At 35.1% G+C, this 27,228-nt stretch overlaps 1 protein-coding gene across 5 annotated transcripts in view; it reads right to left on the reverse strand.

Annotated features, from left to right (window-relative positions):
- Positions 1-27,228, reverse strand: part of EXOC6B (exocyst complex component 6B) — a 703,452-nt gene that overhangs the window by 367,300 nt on the left and 308,924 nt on the right. For all 5 annotated transcript variants that reach the window (XM_007970248.3, XM_073023072.1, XM_007970245.3 and 2 more), the window contains 2 exons: positions 1,594-1,677; positions 1,186-1,232 (listed from right to left, as the gene is read on the reverse strand). In XM_007970248.3, the coding sequence (XP_007968439.1) occupies positions 1,186-1,232; positions 1,594-1,677 (131 nt within the window). The remainder of the gene's footprint in view (positions 1-1,185; positions 1,233-1,593; positions 1,678-27,228) is intronic.

A 27,228-nucleotide genomic window follows, 5' to 3' on the forward strand; every position in this document is an offset into this window, starting at 1 on the left:
TGTGATCATGATATCTTCATAACCACTCCTAGAGAGATTAGAGTTACATTTCTATTAAATTTCTATTAAATGTTAACAAGATATCCAGTAGTTTAAAAGGGAGGAAAATGTGTAGAGGTAATGGAGGCAAATTTTGTTATATTAAGAAAATACCCAGCCATCAATACATTTCAAAAAAACAAATTTTAAAGAGATCACAAAAGCTAATATATACATCATATATATTATGTATTCTTTATATATATCTTTTAAGAATCCAATGCACAAAATATCAAAATAATTCCCTTCATGTGGACTCTGTCATCAAAGTGCTGAAAAGGCATCGTATAAAGGTTTCAAAAATGCCAAGTTATGTTTGAACAATCTTGTGGCTTTTTGTTATTATGCATTTAAAATGTAGCTTTCATTGTCTTGCCTAAATGTTCATATTAATGAAAAAAAGTCTTTATTAGGGAATTTTTATGATATATTTTAACAACTAATTACATTGAAACAATTTAAATCTGAAAAAAATAAACCTGATGAAGAATCCAAGTTATTTCCTTTTCTTTTAACTGCAAAGTCATTATTTTGCAATTAGAACAAGATGCCTGTATTGGGATGTTTATTTGGGAAATGCAATTCTGTACCACTATATATATTCTAGAAGAGGGTGGCAAACTATATAGCCTATGGGATAAACCTAGCCCACTGCCTGTTTTTATAAAGATTGTTTTATTGGTACATAGCCATGCTTATCATTTACGTATCGTCTACAGCTACTTTTGCACTGTAACAACAGAGCTAATCAGTTGTGACAGAGATCATACGGCCTACTAAGCCTAAAATATTTTACTATCTGGCCCTTTTGGGAAAAGTTTGCCAACTTTTGCTGATTATTTGGTTCCATCTACCAAAAACAAAGAAACAAAACATCAAGTGTAAGAAGATTACAATTCAATGTTTTTCTCACTTTATCCACAAAAATGCCCTCCAGCAACATAATGTTGAAACCAGCAACATATTCCTTTTAAATCATTAGAAAATCAAAAACAAATCTTGTCTTAAGGATTAAAAAAAGAAAATGAAAAGAATTTACTAAGGAAAACCTCATTTATTTTTCCAACACTCACAAATCTATGTATGGAAAGAGTATAAATTTCAATAAATAAATAAATATATATATATATATATATATATACCTACCCTACAATTTGATTAAAATACTTCCTGTAGCCATCTAAAGTTTCATGCTGCAACAAAGCAAAGAAGAAGAAGTTACTGTTTGTGTTTTGTTACATTAAGACTAAGTTAAAATCAGTCACTTAATCTCTTAAGGCTCAGCTCCCTAGATGATATCTGATAAGGTAAAAATAATAGTATTATCTACCAATGAAGAGGAAATACAGCAGCACACATCCAGTACTTAGAACAGTGCCTGACACACAGCAATCAATGAATAATGTTTTCTTACTGCAAGTCACATCCACCAAAAGTGGTCTCAGAATGACAGTGTATACACACACACACACACACACACACACACACACAAGCATCAAAAGACATCAAGGAGGAAAAGTTAAAATGTGAGAAAAGTAAAGATGGTAATCCTACCATGTTAGATGGAGGTTGAAGTACCAAACGAGCCTGTTTTCGCCTCTGTTTTCGGTAGTAATTCTCAAATGTTTCCCGGGCACCCTGTAAAATAAAGAAAAGAAAATGGGTTGACACAATTGGACCAATTACTCTTATATTTCAAGGGAAAAGACATGGTCCCAGGTCTGGAATTTGAGGTAGTATCACGTTTCTCAAAATCTGCTATTTTAACATCGATGATAACAATAGAAAATAAAAATAACTATTACCATTTATTGAACCTGACTTACAAACCTGTAAGGGTGTATACAAAATATCCTTACAAGGAAACTACCAGAACTTAACCACCAGCACACCAAAGCTGGTTTCTGAATCTACTGTCTCAAATTCACAAGAATGAAGGGAAACCAACCTTTCCATAAGTTATGATAACAGGTAAGAAAAATTTTCCTTAAAAAAGCCACAGAACATTCCAGAAGAAAAATGTCCAGAATAAAAACCAGCTTTCAAATGAATCCTGAACAAAGAGGCAATGAGAAGCAGGGAAAAAAGCAAGAATTGAGAACAATAAATTAGTATTCCCCCTTAGGGTATAATCTAGCACAGGATTAAACCCAAAAAACAAAAAACAAAAGCATGAAGATTCTTGGTGCACAGTTCCCACTTTTAATTTAGGGTTTCTGGACTTAAAATGAGAAGTGTTCTACAGAATAATATCTGACTTATGAGCTGTGTACTGGGTCTCCCCAAATTCATGTCCTTCACGGAACTTCAGAATGTAACTGTATTTGGAAATAGGGCCATTGTAGATGTAATTAGTTAAATTAAGATGTGATCCTATCAGTGGAGGGTGGGACTTTAATAGAGTATGTCTGGTGTCCTGAAAAGCCGAAAAGAATAGATACAGAGACACATGGGGAGAACACCATGCGATGACAGAGGCAGAGAATAGAGTGATGCAGCTGCAAGCCAGGGAACATCAGAGATTCTTGATCACCAGCAGGCGCTAGAAAAACACAACAAAAGATTCTACCCAGTCTCAGAGAGAAAATGGTCCTTCCAATGTCTTGATTTTGGAATTCTAGCCTCCAAAACTGGGATAGAACACATTTCTGTTGTTTTCAACCACTCAGTTTATGGGGCCTTGTGACAGCAGCTCTAGGAAACTAATACAAACTCAGCGTGTTTAGATTATCACACCCCACTTATTACTGAATTCTTCTTCTTTTTTTTTTTTTTTTTTTGAGACAGAATCTCACTCTGTCACCAGGCTGGAGTGCAGTGGCACAATCTTGGCTCACTGCAACCTCCACCTCCTGGGTTCAAGAGATTCTCCTGCCTCAGCCTCCCGAGTAGCTGGGACTACAGGTGTGCACCACCACGCCCAGCTAATTTTTGTATTTTTAGGAGAAACAGGATTTCTTCATGTTGGGCAGGATGGTCTCGATCTGTTGACCTCGTGATCTGCCCACCCCAGCCTCCCAAAGTGCTGGGATTACAGGCATGAGCCACCACGCCCAGCCCTGAATTCTACTCTTAATCCAAAGCTTTTCTAAATAAATAAGAGTAAAAATGGAAAGAGAGAATACCAGTGGTAAAGAAAACTGACTTTGAAACCAGAGACTATTACATTTGAATAGTGACTCTGCCCCTTACTAGCTGTACAACTGCTATAAATAGCTGTATAACTTCCTACCACTATTTTAAGTTCCACTATTTAACTTTCACTAATAGGTGTGCCACGGTTTTCTCATTTGTAGAGATGCCAACATGATATGGTTGTAATGAGGATTTAGAGGAGTTATAAAGCTCTTAGAACAGTATCTCATGCAAGTGCTTATTTTAAAAATAAATAAGACAAAATCAATGATTAAAGTAAAAGCCCTGCCCACCTAAAAAAAAGTATAAATGCCATGCAATACCTAGTTTAGTTTTCCTCTGCCTTCCTGAAAAATTGAAGAACTTTATTCAAGATGATTTATTTGTTACATTCCCCCCTCCTAAAAAATTGGGAAAGTTGACTTAAGGTACTAAGTCATGTAAAGACACTAGTGTAGCTCAGGGGTTGGCAAACATTTTCTGTAAAGGGCAGGATAGTAAATATATGAGGGTTTGGTGGACAACTACTCAATTCTGCTGCTGTAGTGCAAAAGCAGCCATAAACAAGACATAAACAAGTATGGCAGTGTTCCAATAAAGCCTTGTTTATGGAAACAAATTATAATTTTGCACAGTTTTCACCTGTCATGAAATATTCCTTTTCTTTTGATTTTAAAAATGTAAAAACCATTTTTAGTTCACAGGCCATTCAGAAACAGGCAACACGCTGGATTTGGTTCATGGATGGTATGTTGAACCCTGGTGCAGCTTAAAAACAACAGTTTTAAAGTTCTAAAGTGATTATAACTGTATACACCCGAATTTTTCCTTCCTATAAAATGAAATCGAACATTAGGACAGCTATGCAAGGCTTTTTTCATCCATACATTAATGAGGAGGCAAATGATTCCGTTTGAGAAATAAGAGGAAACTGCTAGTTGGTTTGTTAAAGTTATTCTCAACTTGTCACCATTTCACAGCATAGTAGTATTATTAAATCTTAATTACGTTCTGTACACACTAAAGGGCTTTTTATTTTAAGGTGAACAGCCCTAAAGGACCTTTATTATTATAGTGTGACATTACATATTCAACATGCTTTGGAGCCAAGACACACTTACTAGAGAATTTAGAGAAAGCATTCTCTCTAATTATACCATACTACACTAATTTAATTTTTTGTTATACATGATAGAAAATACATAAGATGAAATTCTATATAAAAACCAAATCATGAACTTCTACTTAATTCTAAACTGGGTATAGTTTTGCCTTTCAAGTATTCCTTCAATAGAATAAAAACAAAAGAAAAGACCAATTTATCTAACAGGTCTGGCTTCCCATTTACAAAAATGAGCTGGAGTTTCCTTAGTGGCTGCTAAATTCACCTTTCGTTATTCTATTCCCTCTGCCAATTTTGTCAACTCAATACTTAAAGGTGGAATTTGAGATGTAGATGTTTGACCAGTCCAGTTGAGTAATTGGTGAAGTGCCTGTCTATTCACAGAGAGGTCACTAGATGAACTACAGAGGTTTCACTTACGCTCCAAGCTCTTTCAATCATTAACATTTTTTTAAAAAACTGCTGAAGACATAAGTAAATAGATATAAAACAATAAGCAGGCAAGTAAAACTTGGATTTTTTCCTACTTTATGTCATTAGTATTATACTGCTCCAAAAGTTTTGTGTTAATACACACAATCTCACCAAAAACCAAGTCACTTAATATATACTAAGTGGTTACCATGTGATTGGCACACTGAGAACAGTACCTGTACTTACTGAATTTATAGACTACTATGGAAGACTGACAAACAAGCAATTATATTCAAATGAACTACAGAATCCTATGGATTAAAGTAGGGGGTGGGTGTGGGGGGTGTGTGTGTGTGTGTGTGGTGGGTGGGGAAAGTGTCAAAGAAAGCTTCTTTAAAAAATGACGTTTATGCTTCTAATTGACAAATGAGTCAGAAGAATAAGCCAGAAAGAGAGAAAGGGAAAAAAATGTTCCTGGAGGAGACAAAGAGGCTGAATGGAAAAAAAAAGCATCACATATCCTAAGAATCTGAAAGAAGTTCTCCATGGCTGGAACTTGAGGTGTAAGGTATAGGGCTGACAAGAGATGAGGCAGGAAAGCTTCATAAATTATGTTAAGGTATTTGTACTCTAGCGACCATAAGAATTTTAGATATTTTGGAAGTTGTATTGCAGAGAGTACAATAAAGAAAAGGAAAAATTAAAATTGAAAAGATCAGTCTCTGAGGTGTATTTAGGAGGAACTTAATTGGATATGGGTGATAAAGAACAGGAAGGAAAGAAGGTTGACAGAAAGTTTCTAACCTGGGTAACTGGTTTGATGGTGTTTTCATTTGTGAGAGAGGGAACATAAGTAGACAGAATAAACAGTAGATCATTATTCACAGATTCTGTATTTGCGAATTTGCCTACATGCTAAAATTTATTTGTAAACCTAAAAGCAATACTCATAGTTCTTTCATAGTCATTCAACAGACATGTGCAGAGGGGCGAAAAATTTGAGTTGCCTAATGCACATGTTTCTAGCTAAGGTCTAAACAAGGCAATGCTCTGCCTTCTTATTTTAGTTTTCATATTGCAAACAGTTATCATTTTCATAGTCTATCCAGTGCCACATTTTTTGCATTTCTGCATTTTTGGTTGATGATTTTGCTGTTTAAAATGGCCCCCAACAATAGTACTTATGTGCTGTCTAGTGTTCCTAAGCTCAAGAAAACTGTGATGTGCCTTACAGAGAAAACCCACATGGTAGATAAACTCTCAGGCATGAGTATAGTGCTGTTGGCTATGAGTTCAAAGTTAACGAATCAACAAGATATATTAAATAACATGTCCTTAAACAGAAACACTCATAAATCAAGGTTATGCATTCATTGGTTGATGAAAATGTGACCAGAAGCTCACAGGAAACTAAACCTGTATTTCTCCTAAAAACAATGGCTCAGTATTCGCTCACTCAGTGTTTCCAGTGACTTTATAGAACATAACTACCATGAATAATGAGAATTGACTATATTTGGGAAGATTAATAATGATGACTTCTGTACTGGGCATATTTAATTGATGACTTCCAAGTGCCAAGTGTTCGGGAACTGGCATATTTGGGTCTATAGCTCAAGAGAATCATAATCATTGGCAGAGAGATAGTAGTCAAGGCCCTTAGAGAAAGGGCTCTAAGAAATGCTTGTAGAATTAAAGTACAAAAGAACCTAGCAAAAAAGTCCAAAGGACATGAGCCATGAGGAAATGTATAGCTCTTTCTGATAACTCAAATATAACTTTGAACATCAACTACCTAAAAAAGACTTTTCTACTACTTGATTTAAAATGGAAAGTTTTCCCTAATACATAACACTTTTAATTCTTTGGTTAGCACATATCTCCATCTGATACTGTTTACTGTCTGTCTCCTCTTGTTAGGATGCAAGCTCCATGAGAAAAAGTCTCAGTTTATCTTATTTATTGTTGTATTCCCAGCTCCTACAACAATGCCAGACACATAACTGGTATGCAATTTTCAATAAATGATTAAAAGTGTGAATAAATTATTAATCTATAATTTCTTAAAAGCCTTTACTTTTATATTTGCCCTTCATCTCCTACTGCAATAATCATTTACTTGTAAGTATTCCTATTCATCTCTTCATGTAACTTTTCGATCTCCATTTATTCTTTTAAAGTTTTTTGTTCATTTCATAGAGACAATTCTTTTTAAGAATTTTCTTTTGATTCCTATAGAAAATCACTTTTAGCATCATGTTTCCTCTGGATTTTTAGGATGATGTTCTTTAACCCTTTCTAGTCAATATATTTTCTCAGACATCATTTTGTTTTGTTGTGTTTTGTTTTCCCATTTACTCTATTTTGAATGAGAGGAGCTTTCAGGTTTGGTTTGTGGTTTGCATTTGGCCCGTTCACCATTTATCTGGCTATAGATCTAACATCATTATGGAAGTGGCAACTCATAGGTTGATGTGCCCAGGTCCAAAGACATGCCAAAGGCAATCTACAAATTGATTTTAGCATCCACCAAGCAACTGGCCTATAAAATATGAGCAAATATTCTCCTATCACACAGTTCCCAGTGTTTAATAATCTGAATTTCTTAAACTGAATAAAAACCAGAGTAATACAGGATCTTCATATATGTGCTCTTGTATAGCACTATTATTTTGAATATTCTCCAGCACAGGATGAACTGTACAGTCATCCCCAATTCCCCAATTCCCCTTATCCCACACTCTGAGAGCCTTAAAATGGGAAATCCGTGCACCACAAGGGTTTCCAACTGCTATAGTCTGAATGTGTCCCCCAAAATTAACATGTTGAAACTTAACCACCGACATAGTAATAAGAGATGCGGCCTTTAAGAGGTGATTAAGTGATGAGGGCAGGACCCTCATGAATGGAATTGGGCCCCTATAAAAGAGTTTGAGGGAGTGGGTTTGCACCCACCCATCTCTTCTGCCATATGGGCGGAAGAGTTCCTCCCCTCCATTCCCTCCCTCTGGAGGATAAGGCAGTAAGTTGTCATCTGGAAGTAAACAGCAGCCTTCACCAGACAAAAGAACCTGTTATTGCCTTGATCTTGGGCTTCTCAGCCTCCAGAACCCTAAGAAATAAATCTCTATTGTTTATAAATTACCCAGTCTGTGGAATTTTGTTATAGCAGCACAAATGGACTAAGACGCTGGCTAATGTACTTATACATTCAGGATCCTATTTTCAAGCTAGAAGGCATACAGTGGGAAAGGTATAAAATGTCTTCTGACTTACAATTTTCTCTGTTTATAACAGCAAATCACATCACCTAACAGCTAGATTTCTCAATCCATTCAATTGGCCCAACAGAGAAAATTTTACTTAAATTCAGAGAAAATGTTAATCATCAGCCTTACCTATGAATGGTGTAACTTTTCAGATTTTTATGCATCTAAAGTATTTTGGTAAGAGTTAAGAAAGACAGACATAGAAGACAAACAAGGCTTTGTTTAACTTTTTTTTTTTTTTTTTTTTAGATGGAGTCTCACTCTGTCACCCAGGCTGGAGTGCAGTGGTGGGATCTCGGCTCACTGCAATCTCCGCCTCCCGGGTTCAAGCGATTCTCCTGCCTCATCCTCCCAAGTAGCTGGGACAACAGGTGCATGCCACCACACCCGGCTAACTTTTTGTATTTTCAGTAGAGACGGGGTTTCACCATGTTAGCCAGGATGGTCTCAATCTCGTGACCTTGTGATCCACCTGCCTCGGTCTCCCAAAGTGCTGGGATTACAGGCGTAAGCCACTGCGTCCAGCCAGTTTAATGTTTTTTATATTGAATACATATATACTATCTGAAATTTAACCTAAAGACTGTAATATTATAAAGAAATCTCCACAACAATTTTTTTTTATCATTTAGTTAAAAAGAAACGATATAAGAAGGGCTAAATAATCACAGCACATATCCTGTATTTACTTAATGGCCAAACAAGAGAAAAAAAATATTCTCCAAGCCCTGTTAAGCTCTTCTTCAATTCACTGGGTACTTGATTTACTAAATTGATATTTCATTTAAATATTTAATATTATATCACACCCTATGTACTACCTGGGGAAGGGCACAAATGGTCAAATGCTCCAAAAGCCATTGCTATTCCCAAAGTCTAATAATTAATCCTAGCACTGGGTTTTATCAAAAATAACATACTTCTCAGGCAACATTGGAAATAGTTTCCTTTTTTTAACCTTTTGTTTATAGCTGTGTTTTCTACATTGTTTATCTCTTTTTAAGTTATTATTAATTACAAAAGTAAAATATGTGACTTGTAGAAAAATTAGATAACACAAATTGGGCAAGGAGAAAAAATGAAAGCCATTCATGATCTCCTAATGCTTACTTTTTGATGTACTCCCTATTCGATACATTTTCTCAGATCTCATTTTGTTTTCTATTGTTTTGTTTTCCCAACTCTATTTTAAGCAAGACGACCTGTTTCTAGATCATACTTTCTTTCAGGCTTTGTTTGCGGTTTGCATTTAGCCCATTCACTAAGATCTAATATCCTTACAGATTTTGCCCTATTCTAAATAGATAGATATTTCACATATAATGAACATATACACACATATAAATAGGGTCATATTGTATATACTCTTTTCATTGAACTTTGCATACAAAAATCTTTTCTCCAGCAACATAATTTAGCATGATCCACTTTTACTCCACAACAGTGTTCCAGCTCCTTTTCTTCAAACACATGCCACAAACTGTCACCATACAAATGCTGGAACTAACATGGGCTCTGAATAAATGTTTAAAAATAAAAATAAAAAACAAGTGACAACCTTGAATTCTTCTCCATGTGTCCAGACACTTGTCTGGATAAAAACATAGGAAACAAAAACAATATTGCCACTCAGTATGGGCAAATGAATAAGGCTTTTTGTTTTTGCATATTAAAGTAGTAAAATTTACTACTAATAAAACTCAAAGCTGAATTTTAGCTGCTGTAGGTTACAAATGTACACCAGTAATCAAGTAAGTCAGAATCACATGATCCCATTCTTGGGAGAGAAAGAGATGGCAAGATGAAACACCTTGCCAAGGGATTTCCTTTTCTTCATGAAATGTGACAATGTTCATCATATACACAGACATTCAGAACATCCAGAACATTTCAAACCATTATTGAGCTCCATGCCTCTAACATTAGTGGCATCTTACATCCTTATTTTTGCAGGGAAAAAAAACTTATACTGAGAAATACTACTTCATATGGGCAATATGTCTACACAGCAGGCAGAAAGGGACACACCTTATATTCTCTTCATTAAGATTTACTATGCCATTATCTGGCTAAACAGCTCTTTATCTACTGGGTCTTTCCTGGTAGATACTGGTATGGGGTCTATTGGAGAGTGGGCTGAGTTCTTCACATCTGTCACAATAACAGAAAATTAACTCTTGGATTGAGAAGCAACTAAGGACAACCACACAAAGAACAAGGGAAGGGAAAGGAAGAAGAGAAGCACACACCATTGTTCTTCCGCCTCTGCCTACAGGAAGCAATATTTCCACTAGGTCTTGGGGAAAGCCTGTAATTTCACCACCCTGACTGCAGCTGGAACTCCCTTTTAACTGTCACGGCATCCAAGTGAAGACAGGTTTATACAGAGTTTAAAAAAAAAAAAAACTGAAAGGACCATTTTAATTTGCTTCCATGTGAAAAGGGGAGTACTTTTCATAGAGCCCCATAATGATGTTCAGCGGGATATTACACTTCACCATATGGCTAATTTGCACAGCAGGCTCAAAGCAGGATTTTCTTTCATTAGAACTGCCCTAAAGATCAGACTACAAAATTATGTGAAAAGAACAAACCCAAGATGCCCCCTATTGCTTAAATCTAGAAACACTGAATTCCCAGATGTAATAGCCAATTCACAGTGTTCCCATGGCAAGGTCATTCCAGAGTCATGATGGTATGTGTCACAGCTCCATTTATATGTATCAGGGCTTTGAAAAATGTCTAAACCACAAGTTTACCTATGTAATAAACCTGCATGTGTACCCCAGACCTGAAAATAAAAATTAAAAAAAACTTAACTGTATGTTTTAAAATTACTTAAAAAGTGTAACTGGATTGTTTGCAACTCGATGAATAAATGCTTGAAAGAATGGATACCCCATTATTCATAATGTGCTTATTTCACATGGCACACCTATATCAAAACATCTCCTGTACCCCATAAATATATACACCTAGTATATACCCACAAAAGTTAAAAAGAAAAATATCTAAACTTCAAGAGCCACAACATTGTCAAAACACCTCACAAAAAAACTGTATATGGAGAAAGGATACTTGCTTTGATAGATAATTTATCATTAAAAATATCATTACTTCCAAAGGCCTCAATTCTTGTTATCACTCAACTAGCCTACAGAATTAATCTACATAAACTTGTGACCCTTATTTGAAGAGAGCAGAGGCAGTCTGATGTTCTAACAGAGCCCTGTTTATTTTTAAGGTTCCCTTATAACCTATGTTTGTCTTGGCATTTCCTCCTGCTGCTATATCCCAAGAATGAGCCATAGGAGAGCATCCCCTCCGGGAACCAACAGAGTCTGTAGAATTTTAAAAAAAGAAAAGAAAGAAATCTGATGTTTGATGATTATGGAGTAGTTGAGTCTGTGCTTTTGAAGAAAGTAAACATTATGATTAACAATCTTGGCCTTTGTAATTAGCTTCCCCTTTCCAAGACAGAGTGTTAATTTATTAAATATTTTAACAAAGAGTCTTTTATTATCAGATCCAGTTTGGCTGGCTGGCTCCTTTCATAGCATTACCAATTACAACCAATAAAGCTTTAATTGATGACTACTTTTTATAACCTTTGACCCAAGATGATAAACAGTTGTACCTTAGAAGCGAAAGGGTAAACCTCAAAGGGAATGGTTCTTAATCATACTTAGCAAACCAAACTGCTTAAAATTACAACCTACCTACCTGGCTAGAACAACAACAACAACAAATGCAGACTTCCTCAATGATGAAGGTTAATTCATTAGAAAAAAATTTGAATTTCACTTTTAAGATAAGTATCCTTTTTGTTAGGGAAACCCTAACCTGAATTATCTGCATATAATTGTGTACCTTAATGGGCTAATTATTCAAAGAATATGATCTAATCAATTTGTAGACAAGAACATTTTTAATATAAAACAAATAAGATACAAGTTATTTTACTATTTAAAAAGAATCATTAAGATTAAAATTACATCTCCCTACCACCCCCAAATCCCATCGTTTTCTTCAGTGGTCCCTAACATACCAGTTACAACTAGGGGTATGTGAGAACAGAAATAAACCAAATTATTTGCCAAAAAATAGGACACCAAAAATTCTTAACTGAGGGTCTGCATACGATGAGAAAGGAGAGTCATTGCTTTTATTACCATGAACAAAATGGGGTTTTTCTACATTTTCTCCAAAGAACTATTCCAAAAGTTGGTAGTTTTCTAAAGTTATTATTCATATACCCAATTTCACACTTGCCAATTTTTAAGTCTTTTCTGACCTAACTTACACTTGTCAATCTTCTAAATTGCTAAGGTAATTCACAGTTTGGAAGTTTAAAATTTTCCAGACAAATAACTTAATCTGTTTCATTTTGCCAAAAGGAATAGAGCCTCTGAAACAATTTCTAAGGAGCTAATAGGAAAATGTGGCATTTAAAAATGTAAATTAAAATAATACCAACATGTTACAGATGAAGGCAGTGAGAGATTGCTAACAGTTCTCATAATGGAAAGTACTGGCTTAAACAGAAGGTACAGTATAAGATTTTACACACACAAAAAAAAACTAGGCACACAGCTTCTAAGCAACTTCCCATGTATATAAGGAAGTCAATGCCAGGAAAAGCACAAAATCTGAGACTCAAAGTACTTTATAAACTGAGAGCTATACACATTATTTTTATGATATATAAATGTATGTAATGGATATTTTATTAAAGACACATGGCTTCTTCCAGCATCTCAAAATCACATTTACTACACATACACAGACAAAAATAGCCTTTTATATAGTTAAGTGAGGGTTGGGGAAAACTCGTATAAATAATCTATGCCTTCACCCCCGTCATTAACAGAAACTGTACAGAAACTGACCAATTTAGAATCTAAGAATAAATAAATCTGTCATACTAAACTTCAGATGTTCAGAAAAAGAGACAGAATATGTAAAAACAGAGAAAGTGGATAAATATTGGATCTACATCTGGTAAATAATGTAAGAATACAGGTGAAGGGAAACAAGCAAACTAAAAGCTGAATAAAATTTGCTTCATCACCAATTTTTATTCAGATTTTTCATTATAAGAGAATTAATTATAGATCCACATGTAGTTATAGGAAATAACAGAGACAGACCCCATGTGCACTCTATCCAGTTCCCCAAATTTAAACATCTTAGGAAACTATATTGTGTACAATATTCACATCCAGGAAATTGACATTGATAGAGTCAAGATGCCCATTTCCAGACTACAAGGATCCCTCAAGTTGTCTTTTTATAGCCATATCCACTGCTCTCCATCTCTACTTCCTACTTCACTGCTAAGAACCACTAACCTCTTCTCAATTTCTATATAATTTTCATATTCATTTATATGTAATATATAATTTTGTCATTTTAAGAATGTTACAAAAATGAAATTAATGGGGTATCCATCCTTTCAAGCATTTATTCATTGAGTTGCAAACAATCCAGTTACACTTTTTAAGTTATTTTAACACATAGTTAAGTTTTTTAGGAGTATGGAAAGGAGTATGTAATCTTTTTTGATTAGCTTATTTCACTCAGCATAAATCTCTAGAGATTTATCCAGTTTGTTACACATATCAATAGTTCTTTCCTTTATATTGCTGAGTAGTATTCTATTATACAAATGTACCACAGGTATTTAACAATTCACCTGTTAAAGAACATCTAGGTTGTTTTCCAGTTTGGGGCCATTATAAACGAAGCTATTATAAACACTCCTGTATAGTTTTCTGCCTGAAATCTACTTATTTTCATATCATTTATTTTTATTTCTCTGGGACAAATGCCCAGGAGTGCAACTGCAGGGTCATATGGAAGTTGTTGCTTAATTTTTCAAGAAATTGCCAAATTGTTTTCTAGAGTGACTATGCCATTATACATTTTACTATTTTATATTCTTACCAGCAACCTCACGAGCATTAGATGTCACTGTTCTGATAGCAGAGTAGTGACTTTAAGTTTAATTCCTCTAATGACTAATGATGTTGAATATCTTCTCATGTGCTTATATGCCATCAGTATATCTGCCTTGGTGAATTGTTTCTTCATGTCTTTTGCTCATTTGCCTACTTGCATTGTTTCTTTTGTTTTTTGTTTGTTTTACTGATGAGTTTTTTAAAAGTATTTATATAATCTAGATAAATAAGTGGTTTGCAAATATTTTCTCCCACTCCACTGTATCTTTTATCCTCAGCAGAGTCTTCTGTAGAGTAAAAGTGTTTAATTTTGATGAAGTCCAGCCAACCAATTTTTTTCTTTTACATTGAAAGAAAGTTAGTACTTTTGGAGGGAAATTTAAGAACTCTGCCTAAGCTTAGATGCTAAAGATTTTCCCCTATTTTTTTTCCTAATTGGTTTGAAGTTTGTATAGTTTTGCATTTAAGTTCAGAATCCATTTTGCATAAAATGTAATAATTTTTGCATAAAATGGGAGGTTAGCTCTATGTTCTCTCTCATGCTCACTCTCGCTCTCTCTTTGGTCTATGGCTGTTCAATTGTTCTGACACTATGTGTTGAATTATTTTTGTCAAATATTTTTGTGAATCTATTTCTGGGTTCTCTATTCTGTCCCACTCATCTAACAGTCTAGCCTCTGCCAATACCATGCCATCTTGATTGCTGTAGCTATATAATAAGTCTTGAAATTATATGAGTTAATTTCTCCAATTTATTCTTCTTTAAAATTTGTCTTAGCTATTCTAGTTATTTTGCCTTTCAATACAAATTTTAGAATAATCTTGTTTGTATCTACAAAAATCTTGCTGGAAATGTATAGGAATTTCATTAAATCTTTGTAAAAACCTGGGAAAAATTGGTATCTTTACTGTGTTGAGTCTTCCAGTCCACAAACACAGTATGTCTCTCCATCTATTTACATATATGATTTTATCCATCAGCATTTAGTAGTTTTCAGCATACAAATTCTGTAGATTTTTCTTAAATTTAAACTATTTCTTTTTGTTAAGCAATCATAAATAATACCACATTTAAAAGTTTTGTATCTACATACTCATTGTGAGTATACAGAAGAACAACTGATTGATAAATGTTATCTTATATCCTGTATATCCTGCCATCTTGCTGCACTCACTTACTAGTACTAGGTGGTTCACTTAGTAGTCCTACTACTGGATTCTTAAGGATTTTCAATATAGACAATCATCAGGTTATTTGCAAGTAACACAGTTGTATTTCTTCCTTTCCACTCTGCATGCCCTTTATCTCCTTTCCTTACGCTAATGCACTGAATAAAACTTCCAGCACTATATGGAATAAAAGTTATGAGAGCAGATATTTTTGATTTGCTCCTAATTTTAGGGGGAAACCATCTGGACTTTCACCCCTAAATATAAAGCTAGCTACAGGGTTTTGACATATGTTTTTTATCCAGCTGAATTAGTTTTGTTGTTGTTTTTACATCATGAATGTGTTTTGGATTTTGTCAAATGCTTTTTCTGCATCAAATGATATGATCATGTGATTTTCTTCTTTATACATCCCTGAAATAAACCTGACTGGGTCATACATTCATTTTATACATTACTGTAATCTACTTAAGATTTTGTTTTAAAATTTTTGCATCTATATTTATGAGGAATATTAATCTGTAGTTTCGTTTTCTATATTAATTTTTTCTGGCTTTACCTTAAGGGTACTAACTTCATAAAATGAATCGGAAAGCGTACCCTCCATTTCTGATTTCTGTAACAATTGGTGTTAATTCTTCTATCAATGTTTGGTAGCATTCTCCAGTGAACCCACCTGAGCCTGAAGATTTTAGAAAGAAGTTTTTTTCTTTGGTTTGTTTGTTTGTTTGTTTTTAAAGATGGGGTCTCGCTATGTTGCCAAGGCTGGTCTCAAACTCCTGGGCTCAAACGATCCTCCCGCCTCAGCCTCCCAAAGTGCTGTAATTACAGTTATGTGCCACTGTGACCAGTCCTAGAGGGAAGTTTTTAAATTATTAATTAAATTTCCTTCATAGTCATCGGGTTATTCAAATTATCCATTTCATGTTGGGTGAATTGTGGTAGTTTGTGTTTTTCAGAGAATTAACCAATGTCTTTTACTCTGTCAAATTTATGTATATAGAGTTGTTCATAGTGTTCTCTTATTATCCTTTTCATATCAATAGTGTCTCTATAGATATTCCCTGCTTTAGTTTTATGCCTAATATCAATAATCTCTTTATTCTTTCCTTTTCTTTGTCAGTCATGTTGGAGGTCTGTCCATTTTATAAATCTTTTAAAGAGAAAAATCTATTTCACTGATTTTCTCTATTGTTTCCTGCTTTCAGTTTCAATGATTTTGGCTCTTAATATTCTTTCATTCATTCTACTTGCCTTGGGATTATTTTGCCTTTCTTTTCCTAGGTTTTAGATGACAGCTTACATTATTCATTTGAGACTTTTGCTCTTTTCCAGTGTAAACAGTTTAGTGCTATAAATTTCATTCCCAACACTGTGTGCCACAGATCTTCATTTTCATTCAGTTCAATATACAATTTTACTTCCTTTGAGACTTCCTCTTAGACCCAGGCATTATATATAAGTGTATTATGTAGTTTCAGAGGTTTTGGAGATTTTCCTTTTATAGTTGTGTTACTAATTTCTAGTCTGATTCCATTGAGGTCTACATGTGATTTCAAAATTTGTTGAGGTCTGTTTGCCCAGGGTATGCTCTGACTTAGTATGTTTTACGGATGCTTGAAAAGAATGAATATTCTACTGATGTTGTGTACAGTGTTCTATAAAAGTCAGTTTATCATCTTATTGGTTGATGATGTTGTTTTTTCTGTATCCTTACTGAAATCCTGACCAGTCATTTTACCAATTTTTGAAGTTTTGAATTCTGAAGTCTTCAACTAGAATAGTGATTCATCTGATTATCCTTTCTATTTTACTAGTTTTTACTTCACATATTTTGCAGTTTTGTTGTTTGGGGCATAATCATTATCATTTAGGGTTATGCAACTTTTTGATGGATTGACCCTTTTACCATTATATAATAAACCTCATCTCTGGTAATTTTCTTTCCTCTGATGTCTACTTCATTTCATATTAATAGAGATTATTCTACTTTTCTTTGATCAATGTTTGCATGTTGTATTTTTCCCTTCCTTTTTACTTTCAACCTCCCTATATCATTAAAGTGATTTTTCTACAGACAATATTTCTTACTCCATTTTATCAATATCTGCCTTTTTATTGATATATTTAGATAATTTACATTCAATACAATTACTCACATGTTAGGACTTACGTCTCTCAGGGTTTTTTGTTGTTTTATGTTCATTTTCTTTGTTTTTATTTTTCTTGCCTTCCTATACGTTCCCTGAATAACCATTTTTTTAGAGTTTCATTTTTATTTAATTGTAGTGTTTTCAAGTGTATCTATTTACACATTTCTTAGTGGTTAATGTAGATATCATATTATATATATATAATTTACCATAGGACACTGGTGTTTCCATTTTACCAGTTCCAGAGTAGAGTAGAAACCTTACTTCCCTTTACATCTCTAACCTCCTCCATTTATAATACAATTGTCTTAAATATTTTCTCTACATACTGTCAGAACCAAATCAGAAAGTACTGGTAAATCAAAATGTCATTTATAGAACACTCTTAACAACTGTAAAATATACATTATTTTCAAGTGCATAGTGAACATTTACCAAATTATACTGTATGCTAGACCATTAAGAAAATCTCCTTAAGTTTCAAAGTGTTAAAATCTACAGGGTATTTTATCTGACTTCAATGGAAATCCAGAAATCCTCGACAATGATAGTGAGTAGGTAATTTCCCATAGCAGAAAAGTACCTAGGTCCATTTAAAAGAGTTGTGTAAGAATGCCATAGCAGGCCATGCACGGTGACTCATACCTGTAATCCCAGCACTTTGGGAGGCCAAGGTGGGTAGATCACGAGGTCAGGAGTTCGAAACAAGCCTGGTCAACATGGTGAAACCCCGTTTCTACTAAAAATACAAAACTTAGCCAGGTGTGGTGGCGGGCTCCTGTAATCCCAGCTACTCAGGAGGGCTGAGGCAGGAGAATCGCTTGAACCCGGGAGGTGGACGTTGCAGTGAGCCAAGATCATGCCATTGCATTCCAGCCTGGATGACAAGAGCAAGACTCCTTCTCAAAAAAAAATTTAAAATAAAAATAAAAAGGAATGCCTTAGCAGCTTGAGTTGCTATAAGCTCCAAAGTGGAAACAGCCCAATGTTCTTCATATTCATAAAATGGAATATCACCCCAGGATGAAAAGGGAAAATACTGATAAATGCAACAACATGTGCGAATTTCAAAACACATGTATCAGACAAAAAAAGTCTTAATAAATAAAACATAAACATTCTATGCATATACAAAAAGGAAATGAATGGCCTCTAAACATTAGAAAAAATGTCCACAATGAATAGTGATTTCGAAAATGCAAGTGAAATTAACAATGTGCCATTTTTTCCCTACCAAATTAGCAAAAGAAAAAAATACAACACCCAGTATTGTTGAGAGTATGGTAAAACTGTACACCAAAATTATTTTTCTAAGGAATGCAAAGTTTTGACTTTTCTGAGTGGCTAGTAGGTATCAGAAAACTTTAAGTGAATATTTCCTTTAATTCAATTTAATAATTTTACCTAAAATGATAATCAGATAAGTGAGGGCAAACGTAAGGCCAGGCGCGGTGGCTCACGCCTGTAATACCAGCACTTTGGGAGGCCGAGGTGGGTGGATCACAAGATCAGGAGTTCAAGACCAGCCTGACTAACATGGTGAAACCCCATCTCCACTAAAAATACAAAATTATCTGGGTGTGGTGATGCACGCCTGTAATATCAGCTACTCCAGAGGCTGAGGCAGGGGAATTGCTTGAACTCAGGAGGCGGAGGTTGCAGTGAGCTGATATCGTGCCACTGTACTCCAGCCTAGGTGACAGAGCGAGACTCCGTCTCAAAAAACAACAACAACAACAAAAAAAACAATGCTTTTGGTTCCAGCATCTGCCATTTGAGACTACAGACATAGTAGCTATCAAGTACACAACTCTGGGATAACAATATGGGACAACTTCAGGCATCACAAGACATCCTACACAGTAGATATAATTTACCTAAAATTATTCCTAAATTTCAACAAAAGTTATTTTGAAATAGTCAAGTATCTGAAGGTCTCCCTTAAGACAGTACTAAAGCTATGCCTGGAAAGAGGGGAAATTTTTGCTCTTTTCTGAATGGGAGGACCCAAATGCAGCCTGATCCTGGAACAAACTGCACAATAACCTGGCATTATGAAGGGCTATTTGGCAATTCAATGAAGGATGATCTACCCTAAGACTAATCCAGAATGAGCTTGGCTCTGCCTAACTTAAACCTGGCAGTGATCCTTTCAAAACAGCAGTATTAGCGCCTGCCCCTTCCCTCCTAATTTTCCTGAGCAAGTCAGGTCTACAGTGAAGAGCAGAGAGCACAGGATAATTTCTCATTAAAAATAAACCCTTAGGATGAACTTTAGAGAACTGTCTCAGCAAGGCTGAAATTTTACATCGCAGTTGCAGGACTCTGACAGGCCCAAAGGGACCTTGTATGACGACACTAACACATTATTAGAGTTTCTCATAAGGCAACACTCCCAATCTTTGAAGCAAACTGTTAAACATATTTGCCCATCATCTCTCACTACCCAGTCATTTTTCTAAGCCAAAACCAATGTGGTTTATATGACTGTCTTTCTCCAGGTCCTTGTATCTGATTTCCAAGTTTTTGCCAATATTAGAAGGTAGGGCATGACTATAATTTTTAGTGTAGTTTTTCCAGAAACTACCAAGAGCATTACTTCAATTAAATATTGTATAGGCCAGGCGCGGTGGCTCAAGCCTGTAATCCCAGCACTTTGAGAGGCCGAGACGGGCGGATCACAAGGTCAGGAGATCGAGACCATCCTGGCTAACCTGGTGAAACCCCGTCTCTACTAAAAAATACAAAAAAAAAAAAAAAAACTAGCCGGGCGAGGTGGTGGGCGCTGTAGTCCCAGCTACTCAGGAGGCTGAGGCAGGAGAATGGCGTAAACCCTGGAGGCGGAGCTTGCAGTGAGCTGAGATCCAGCCACTGCACTCCAGTCTGGGCGACAGAGCGAGACTCCGTCTTAAATAAATAAATAAATAAATAAATAAATAAATATTGTATAAACAGCTCTTTCTCCTCACTTCAAATACCAAAATTAATGAAAAACAAAGCCAATGTATTTATTTTTTAATAATACCTTCAGAATGTATTATTTTAGAAAAAGTCTTTGTCTTAACTGCACAGTATTTGCCCCTGTAACAGAAACATCAAGGTTACTATAAATTCAAAGGAGGTTTCGAATATGACTCATAAGAACAGGCTTTGATCCAAGTTTTGCCAATCACTATCTCTGTGATCCACTGAGCAGACATATTAATCTCACTGAACCTCAATTCCCTTAACCATCAAGTGAATATTAGATATTCACTATAAAACCTGTATATCTCAGACTGGTAGAGTGAGACTCAATGAGATAAAGTATGTATGAAAGTGCTGTGGGAAAATAACAAAGCTCCTCAATTTGAAATGATTCAGCAGTGTGGGATGTTGACTATAAAACAGCTTAGGGCTATAACTACGTAGGGTCAAACCAAAAAAATGACAAAAATTATTCTTCCTTCTAATAAGCATGTCATAACTTTGGTTATTTTCTAGTTTTTTACTTTCAAGAACTGCTTGAGGAGGAGATAGATACAGCACTAAAAATTAAACTATATCCTCAGTGCTTGCCATGCTCATAAAGAATATTTCACAAAGGCCACAGGGGACAAGTATTTTGAATTATATTGAAAAAAAAAGAAGTAGAAGAGTGAAATAATCTATGTTTCAGGTTTAAAAGGCATACAGTTAAAACTTAAGATGGTATGTTTTAACTTTACACTTCATAAAAATAAATTTTACCTAACAGGCTTGATTGAGGTAAGGGTTGGATTTAAGGTTTGTGGAAGCAGAAGAGGCAACTTTATGCATGCTTAAGAAGAAATTCTTACTATAAAGAATCAATATACATTAATGATTCATCATACCTGGTATGTACTAGGTAGGCATAGTGGTAGCTAAGAGTTTATAAAAAACAATGTAATTATCTCATTTATTCTTCTCTACAACTCTTTATGTTGCAATTGCTGTCACTATAAGAAAACTGAAAGCCAAAGTTACAAAGATTACTGAGAACAACGCAATTGTTTTCTGATATTATCTCATGTTATTTCTACTATATTATTCTTTTCCATGCAGTTTTTTCTGCTTAGTCCCATAGTCTCCACTTCCAGACAAGTGTAGCTTTTGGTTTCTTTTCTTCAGGAATGGATGAAAGTTTCCTTCTAAAACTCTCCCCTCCCTCAAATCATACTTTTAAGACTAAGTCACATTAAACTTCAGGCCTAAAGTGGTTTCAGGAAACCTCCATCAAAACTATTTCAAGGAAAGAATGTGTTTCCCATCAACTAGAGATAAAAAGCTTAAAATGCAAATACTAAACTTGTTAATCAGATCATATACATCTCTTCGCCTATTTTAATACATACTCTTCAAGAACAAGAAACTCCTCAATACCATTCAAGTTTTTAGCAAGGAATTCTTTTTTTAGGCAAGGAATCCCTAGATGTACCTCTTCAGAGTCTATTTTGCTATTTGGTTTGAAACCCACAGGCATAGAATAAAATGTACCTGCAACAAATATGTACAAAATGAATAAAGTATAGTTCTATTAAAGCACTACTTAGTTTTTTGTTGTTGTTGTTTTCTGTGGAAAGACTGAACTTCAAAGAATGTGTAGTGACTAAGAATTCACATTAGGGATATTAGAGGGGTACATACTCCATGGTGTAAGCACCAAAGTCTTTTCATATTGGTTCTCTATAATGGTACATACTTTGTGTGTAGCCTAACATGTGCATTAATGGCCTTAAAAAGAATTGCTGGTTTTCAAGTTGCAGAGAAGGAAGATAAGAAATACACAAAATCAGGCCGGGTGTGGTGGCTCACGCCTATAATCCAAGCACTTTGGGAGGTTGAGGCGGGTGGCTCACCCGAGGTCGAGAGTTCGAGACCAGCCTGACTAACACAAAGAAACTCCGTCTCTACTAAAAATACAAAATTAGCCGGGTTTGGTGGCGCATGCCTGTAATCCCAGCTACTAGGGAGGTTGAGGCAGGACAATCACTTGCACCCGGGAGGTGAAGATTGTGGTGAGCCAAGATCATGCCATTGCACTCTAGCCTGGGCAACAAGAGCAAACTTCTGTCTCAAAAAAAAAAAAAAAAAAAAATATATATATACAAAATCTTCCACCAGTGTTTCATGGAAATTCTGTCAAGATGTTCAAGCTAAAAGTAGCGTTATAGGAAAATCCCAGTGACAGCCTTTTGACAAATATGAATGGGATATCTCTGATAATATGACACGCAAGCAGAAACAGTTTAAAGCATTTTATTAACTTTTTATAGGGAATCACATACAAATAATTGATTTTAAAATGTTCCCTCAGTCCAGGATACATTGCTGATGCATGCAGTCTTGTTATTTTTAAATTTGTTCTCATTTCATGTCCCATTTCCAATCCCATTCCCCTCATTAGTACAGGCACCCATTTGAGAATATAAGATATGTCATTCAAGTCAACATTTTATATTTATTTATATGAAAGTATGCTTTTAAAATAAACATATATAGTATTATTGAGTTTGTTTTAATTTATATAAATGACATGGTACTATCAACTGTATTATTTCTTACTTTGATCTCCCTAGCATAGTATTTCTGAAATCTATATGTATATATTACCACATTTGAATATTGTTTGTTATTTATAATTGTTTGCTATATGTTGCATATTGCATTCAATCATATGTAAATACAAATTTTTAAATATCTTACCATAACTTTTTTAAAATTGTAAAGGTTTTTGTTGATACATATTAGATGTGCATATTTTTGGGGTTGTAAATACCAATTTTACTAACCCATTCCTCTAGTAATGAATACCTCAATTAATTACCTCTCCTCTTTGCTACCAGAAAAAAAAAGTACCAAAACAAGTGCCAAAATAAACATTCTCATAAACGTTTTCTTGTAGAAATATAAGAGAGCTTCTTTGAGATATGGGCCATCACAATATGCCCTCAAGTCTTGACAGCCAGCCACTAGCCTATACGCCACAGTAATTCTGGATGAATCAGAAAAAAGTCTCCCAAGTCACTACAAACTTCCTATTAACACTGTTACTTGAGATCATTGATTTTACAAATTAAATTGAGGAGAAATCAACAACTTTGCATTGTATGAACAACCTATCTATGAAGAGTTAGCTCTCTTCATTTATTCAGCACTTCATTTATGTCCTTTAAAATAATTTTGAAATTTTCATCATAAAGGTCTTGTACATATTTTAGGTTAATTTCTATGTAACCTATTAGAAGGTTTATTTATTTTAAACTGTATTTTCTCCATGGATATAATTAACCTACAGAAATGCTACTGTGTATGTTTTGCTGATTTTTAAATTCATCTATCTTTTTTCCTTTTTTTTTCCCCCTCATCCTAAGACTTTGGAAATAATGGACATGGTGGATGGTAGTGTGCATCTTCGTCCTAGCATCTGTCTTTATCTTCTTCCTGACATTATTGGGAATCCCTCTAAAGTTTAGTTATCCAGTAAGATCTTTCCTGTAGATTTTTCACAGACGCCCTAATTTCTCTGTAGCTAGAATAGTTAAAAACACAAAACAGGTCAGGCAGGGTGGCTCACACCTGTAATCCCAGCACTGGGAGGCCAAGGCAGGTGGATTGTATCACTTTAACCCAGGAATTCAAGACCAGCCTGCGATACATGGCAAAACCCCCATCTCTACAAAAAATACCAAAACATAAAACAAAACACACACACACACACACACACACACACACACAAACCTGGCCAGGCATGGTGGCACATGCCTATAATACCAACTACTCTGGAGGCTGAGTTAGGAAGACTGCTTGAGCCAGGGGGGTTCAAGGCTGTATGAGATCATGCCACTATACTCCCAGCCTGGGCAACAAAGTGAGACCCTTTCTCAAAAAAATACATATATATACACGGAGATTTTCCTTACAGTTTTGAGTAGCTTATATTAAAATTCTAGTGGAATTGATGGAGATAAAAGAACCAAGATTTCTGGGTCATATTGATTACTTTTATAAACATTAGGGTCTTATTAATGAATCAGGTTGCCCAGAGATACTCACCAAGGTTTTAAATTTATTCAGATATGGTATATCAAGTTGACAAAAATTGATGTAATTTTGGAGATGTATTGACCATCATCAAAATTCAAAGAAGATTAAAAGAGGGCTCAATAAAATCATGGCTGATATTCTTTTACAAAAATGTTAAATGTAATAACACTAGAAATACTTTTTTTTTTTTTTTCGAGACAGGAGCTAGAGTACAGTGGCATGCTCATAGCTCACTGTTAGGTACCTCAAACTCCTGGGCTCAAGCAATCCTCCCACCTCACCTCCCAAAGTAGCTAGGACTGCAGGTATGTACAACCACACATGGCTAATTTTTGTTTTTAATTTTTAGTAGAGATGAGGTCTCACTATGTTGCCCAGGATGGTCTCAAACTCCTGGCCTCAAGCAAGCCTCCTGCCTTTGCCTCCCAAAGTGCTGGGATTACAAGTGTGAGCCACTACCCAAGAAGTTTCTTCACTATAAAAGAGAGGGGGTAAAATGCTAAGGGTTCATTATATATTCATTGATATCTGATAAGCAGTGATATTCAACAGAAATATAATGTAAGATGCAAATGTGAACACAATATATAATTTAAAATCTTCTGGTAACCGCAGTAAAAAACAGGTGATGTTAAATTTAATAATATATTTTATCTAGCCTAATATATCAAAAATCTTCTTATTTCAGCATGCAAATCAAAATTATTAATATTTTACATTTCTTTTTTGGCAATGAGTCTTTGGTGTGTATCTCACACTTAACAGCACATCTTGATTCAGAATATTCACGCTGCAAGTAATCAAAAGTCACACGTGGCTAGTGGCTACCACATTAGATAGCACAGCACCAGTCTAAACCATACAGAACAGAAATTCTGTCCAAAGCCATAACAATAAACCATGTGTTCTGCATACTAGAATTATGCAATAAATATTTATTGAATAAATGAATGAATAAAGTAAATGAAGTGAGACAACCTGAAGCAACAAAACAGTATAATGCAAACGTATATATAAATGGACAAATCAAACAGAGAGGATTTTCACTCTATATATAGTTCTCTGCACCAAGCATCTCTGGCCTGCTATGTTATTACTGTAGTTCTCAAGTTGTAGGAACGGAACTCTACGGATAGCAGCTTGAGCTGGGAATAGGCATTGGCAGAAATAACGACTCTCAGATCACAGCCAGAGAATCAGTGAAATACATATAACAATGCCTCACTAACCTCAAGTACCATTTTTTGATCAATGGGATAAATTCAAAGTATCGAATTCACTAGAACACAGCAATATCCACAAAACTGAAGCACAAAAGCTGCCCCAAAAGCCCAGAGTAGTGCAAGACCTCCAGCTGACAAAACAGCTTACCCAGAACTGCTTGGTTTGCCAGTAGAGCAAAGAAAAGGAAAAAAAAAGAAGGGGGAGGGGAGCATCTAACATACTTCTTCTGCCCTGTTATTTCTACTCCCCACGATGACAAGACCTTTGTGAGCAGGCAAGGGAGTTGAGAAGAGAGAACTCAATCTCTGCAGTCCAAGCTGCTTCACATTTTTCAGAAATTACTACATGTTCAAACAATGGGATATTTGTCAAAGTACAACTTGATCACCAGAATTCATCTGTTTTTCATAACCACATTTGACCTAAACTGTGCTGACTAAACAAGGTACCCTGTGTTTTGCAGTCTGGAAAATGTGGCTCCCAACATCATTTTTAGACTGCACTAAAACCTCTTGCCCCTAGACTACAGCCTCTTGGTAACTAAGTGCATTCAGATTAGGCCAAGGATGATGTTTGCTGGCTTTCCTTGTTACATTAATCACCAGATTTTCATTTCAACTCATATTTTGGTTAACTTTTCTCTTTTTTATAGGTATCTATCAGGAGAGTATAAAAGAGCTTCAAAATTTCTTATATCTTTTCCTTTACTGTGGTCTATGCGTGTGTGTGTGTGTGTGTGTGTGTGTGTGTGTAATTTGCATATATGACTAAATATACTTACAATTTTTATTTAGAAATTTCAACTTACAGAAAAATTATAAGGAGAGTACCAAAAAAAACTCATGTAGCCTTTATCCAGATTCATATGCTGTTAATATTTTGCCCCATATGCCTTATCATTTGCTCCATATAAATCATTTTCTACATATATATTTGTTCTTAACCATTTGAAATTATGTTATATGTATCATATCTATTTATTCCTAAATACTACATTGTGCATTCCTGAGAATAGGATAATTGCTTACATAATCACAGAATACAATTTCTGAAAAGTTAACGTTTTTCTAATCTACTGCCCACATTTCAATTTTGTCAATGGACCCAGAAATATCCTTTATAGCATATTTTCCCACACGTAGAGGATTCACTCTAGAATAGGGATAAGCAAACCATGGCCCATGGATAAAACCCATTCTATTACCCGTTAGGTAAATAAAGTTTTATTGGAGCACAACCACTTAATTAATTAACATAGTGTGTCTGGATGTTTTGCACTATAACAGTAATATTAAGTGGCTATGAGAGAGACACAATGGCCTAAAATATTTACTATCAGGACCTTTGCAGAAAATGTTCGTAAATCCTTGGCTTATGACAATGTGTTGTATTTAATTGTCTTGTCTCTTTGGCTTCTTTTAATCTGAAAAATTCTTCAGCTTTTCTTTATCTTTTGTGACTGGCATTTGATATGGTTTGGTTGTGTCCCCACCAAAATCTCAACTTGAATTGTATCTTCCAGAATTCCTACCTGTTGTGGGAGGGACCCAGGGGGAGGTAATTGAATCATGGGGGCTGGTCTTTCTCATGTTATTCTCATGATAGTGAATAAGTCTCACAAGATCGGATAGGTTTACCAAGGGTATCCGCTTTTGCTTCTTTCTCATTTACTCTTGCCACTGCCATGTAAGAAG

This window comes from Chlorocebus sabaeus, chromosome 14 (assembly GCF_047675955.1).
Source record: "Chlorocebus sabaeus isolate Y175 chromosome 14, mChlSab1.0.hap1, whole genome shotgun sequence".
Classification (NCBI taxonomy): Eukaryota; Metazoa; Chordata; class Mammalia; order Primates; family Cercopithecidae; genus Chlorocebus; species Chlorocebus sabaeus.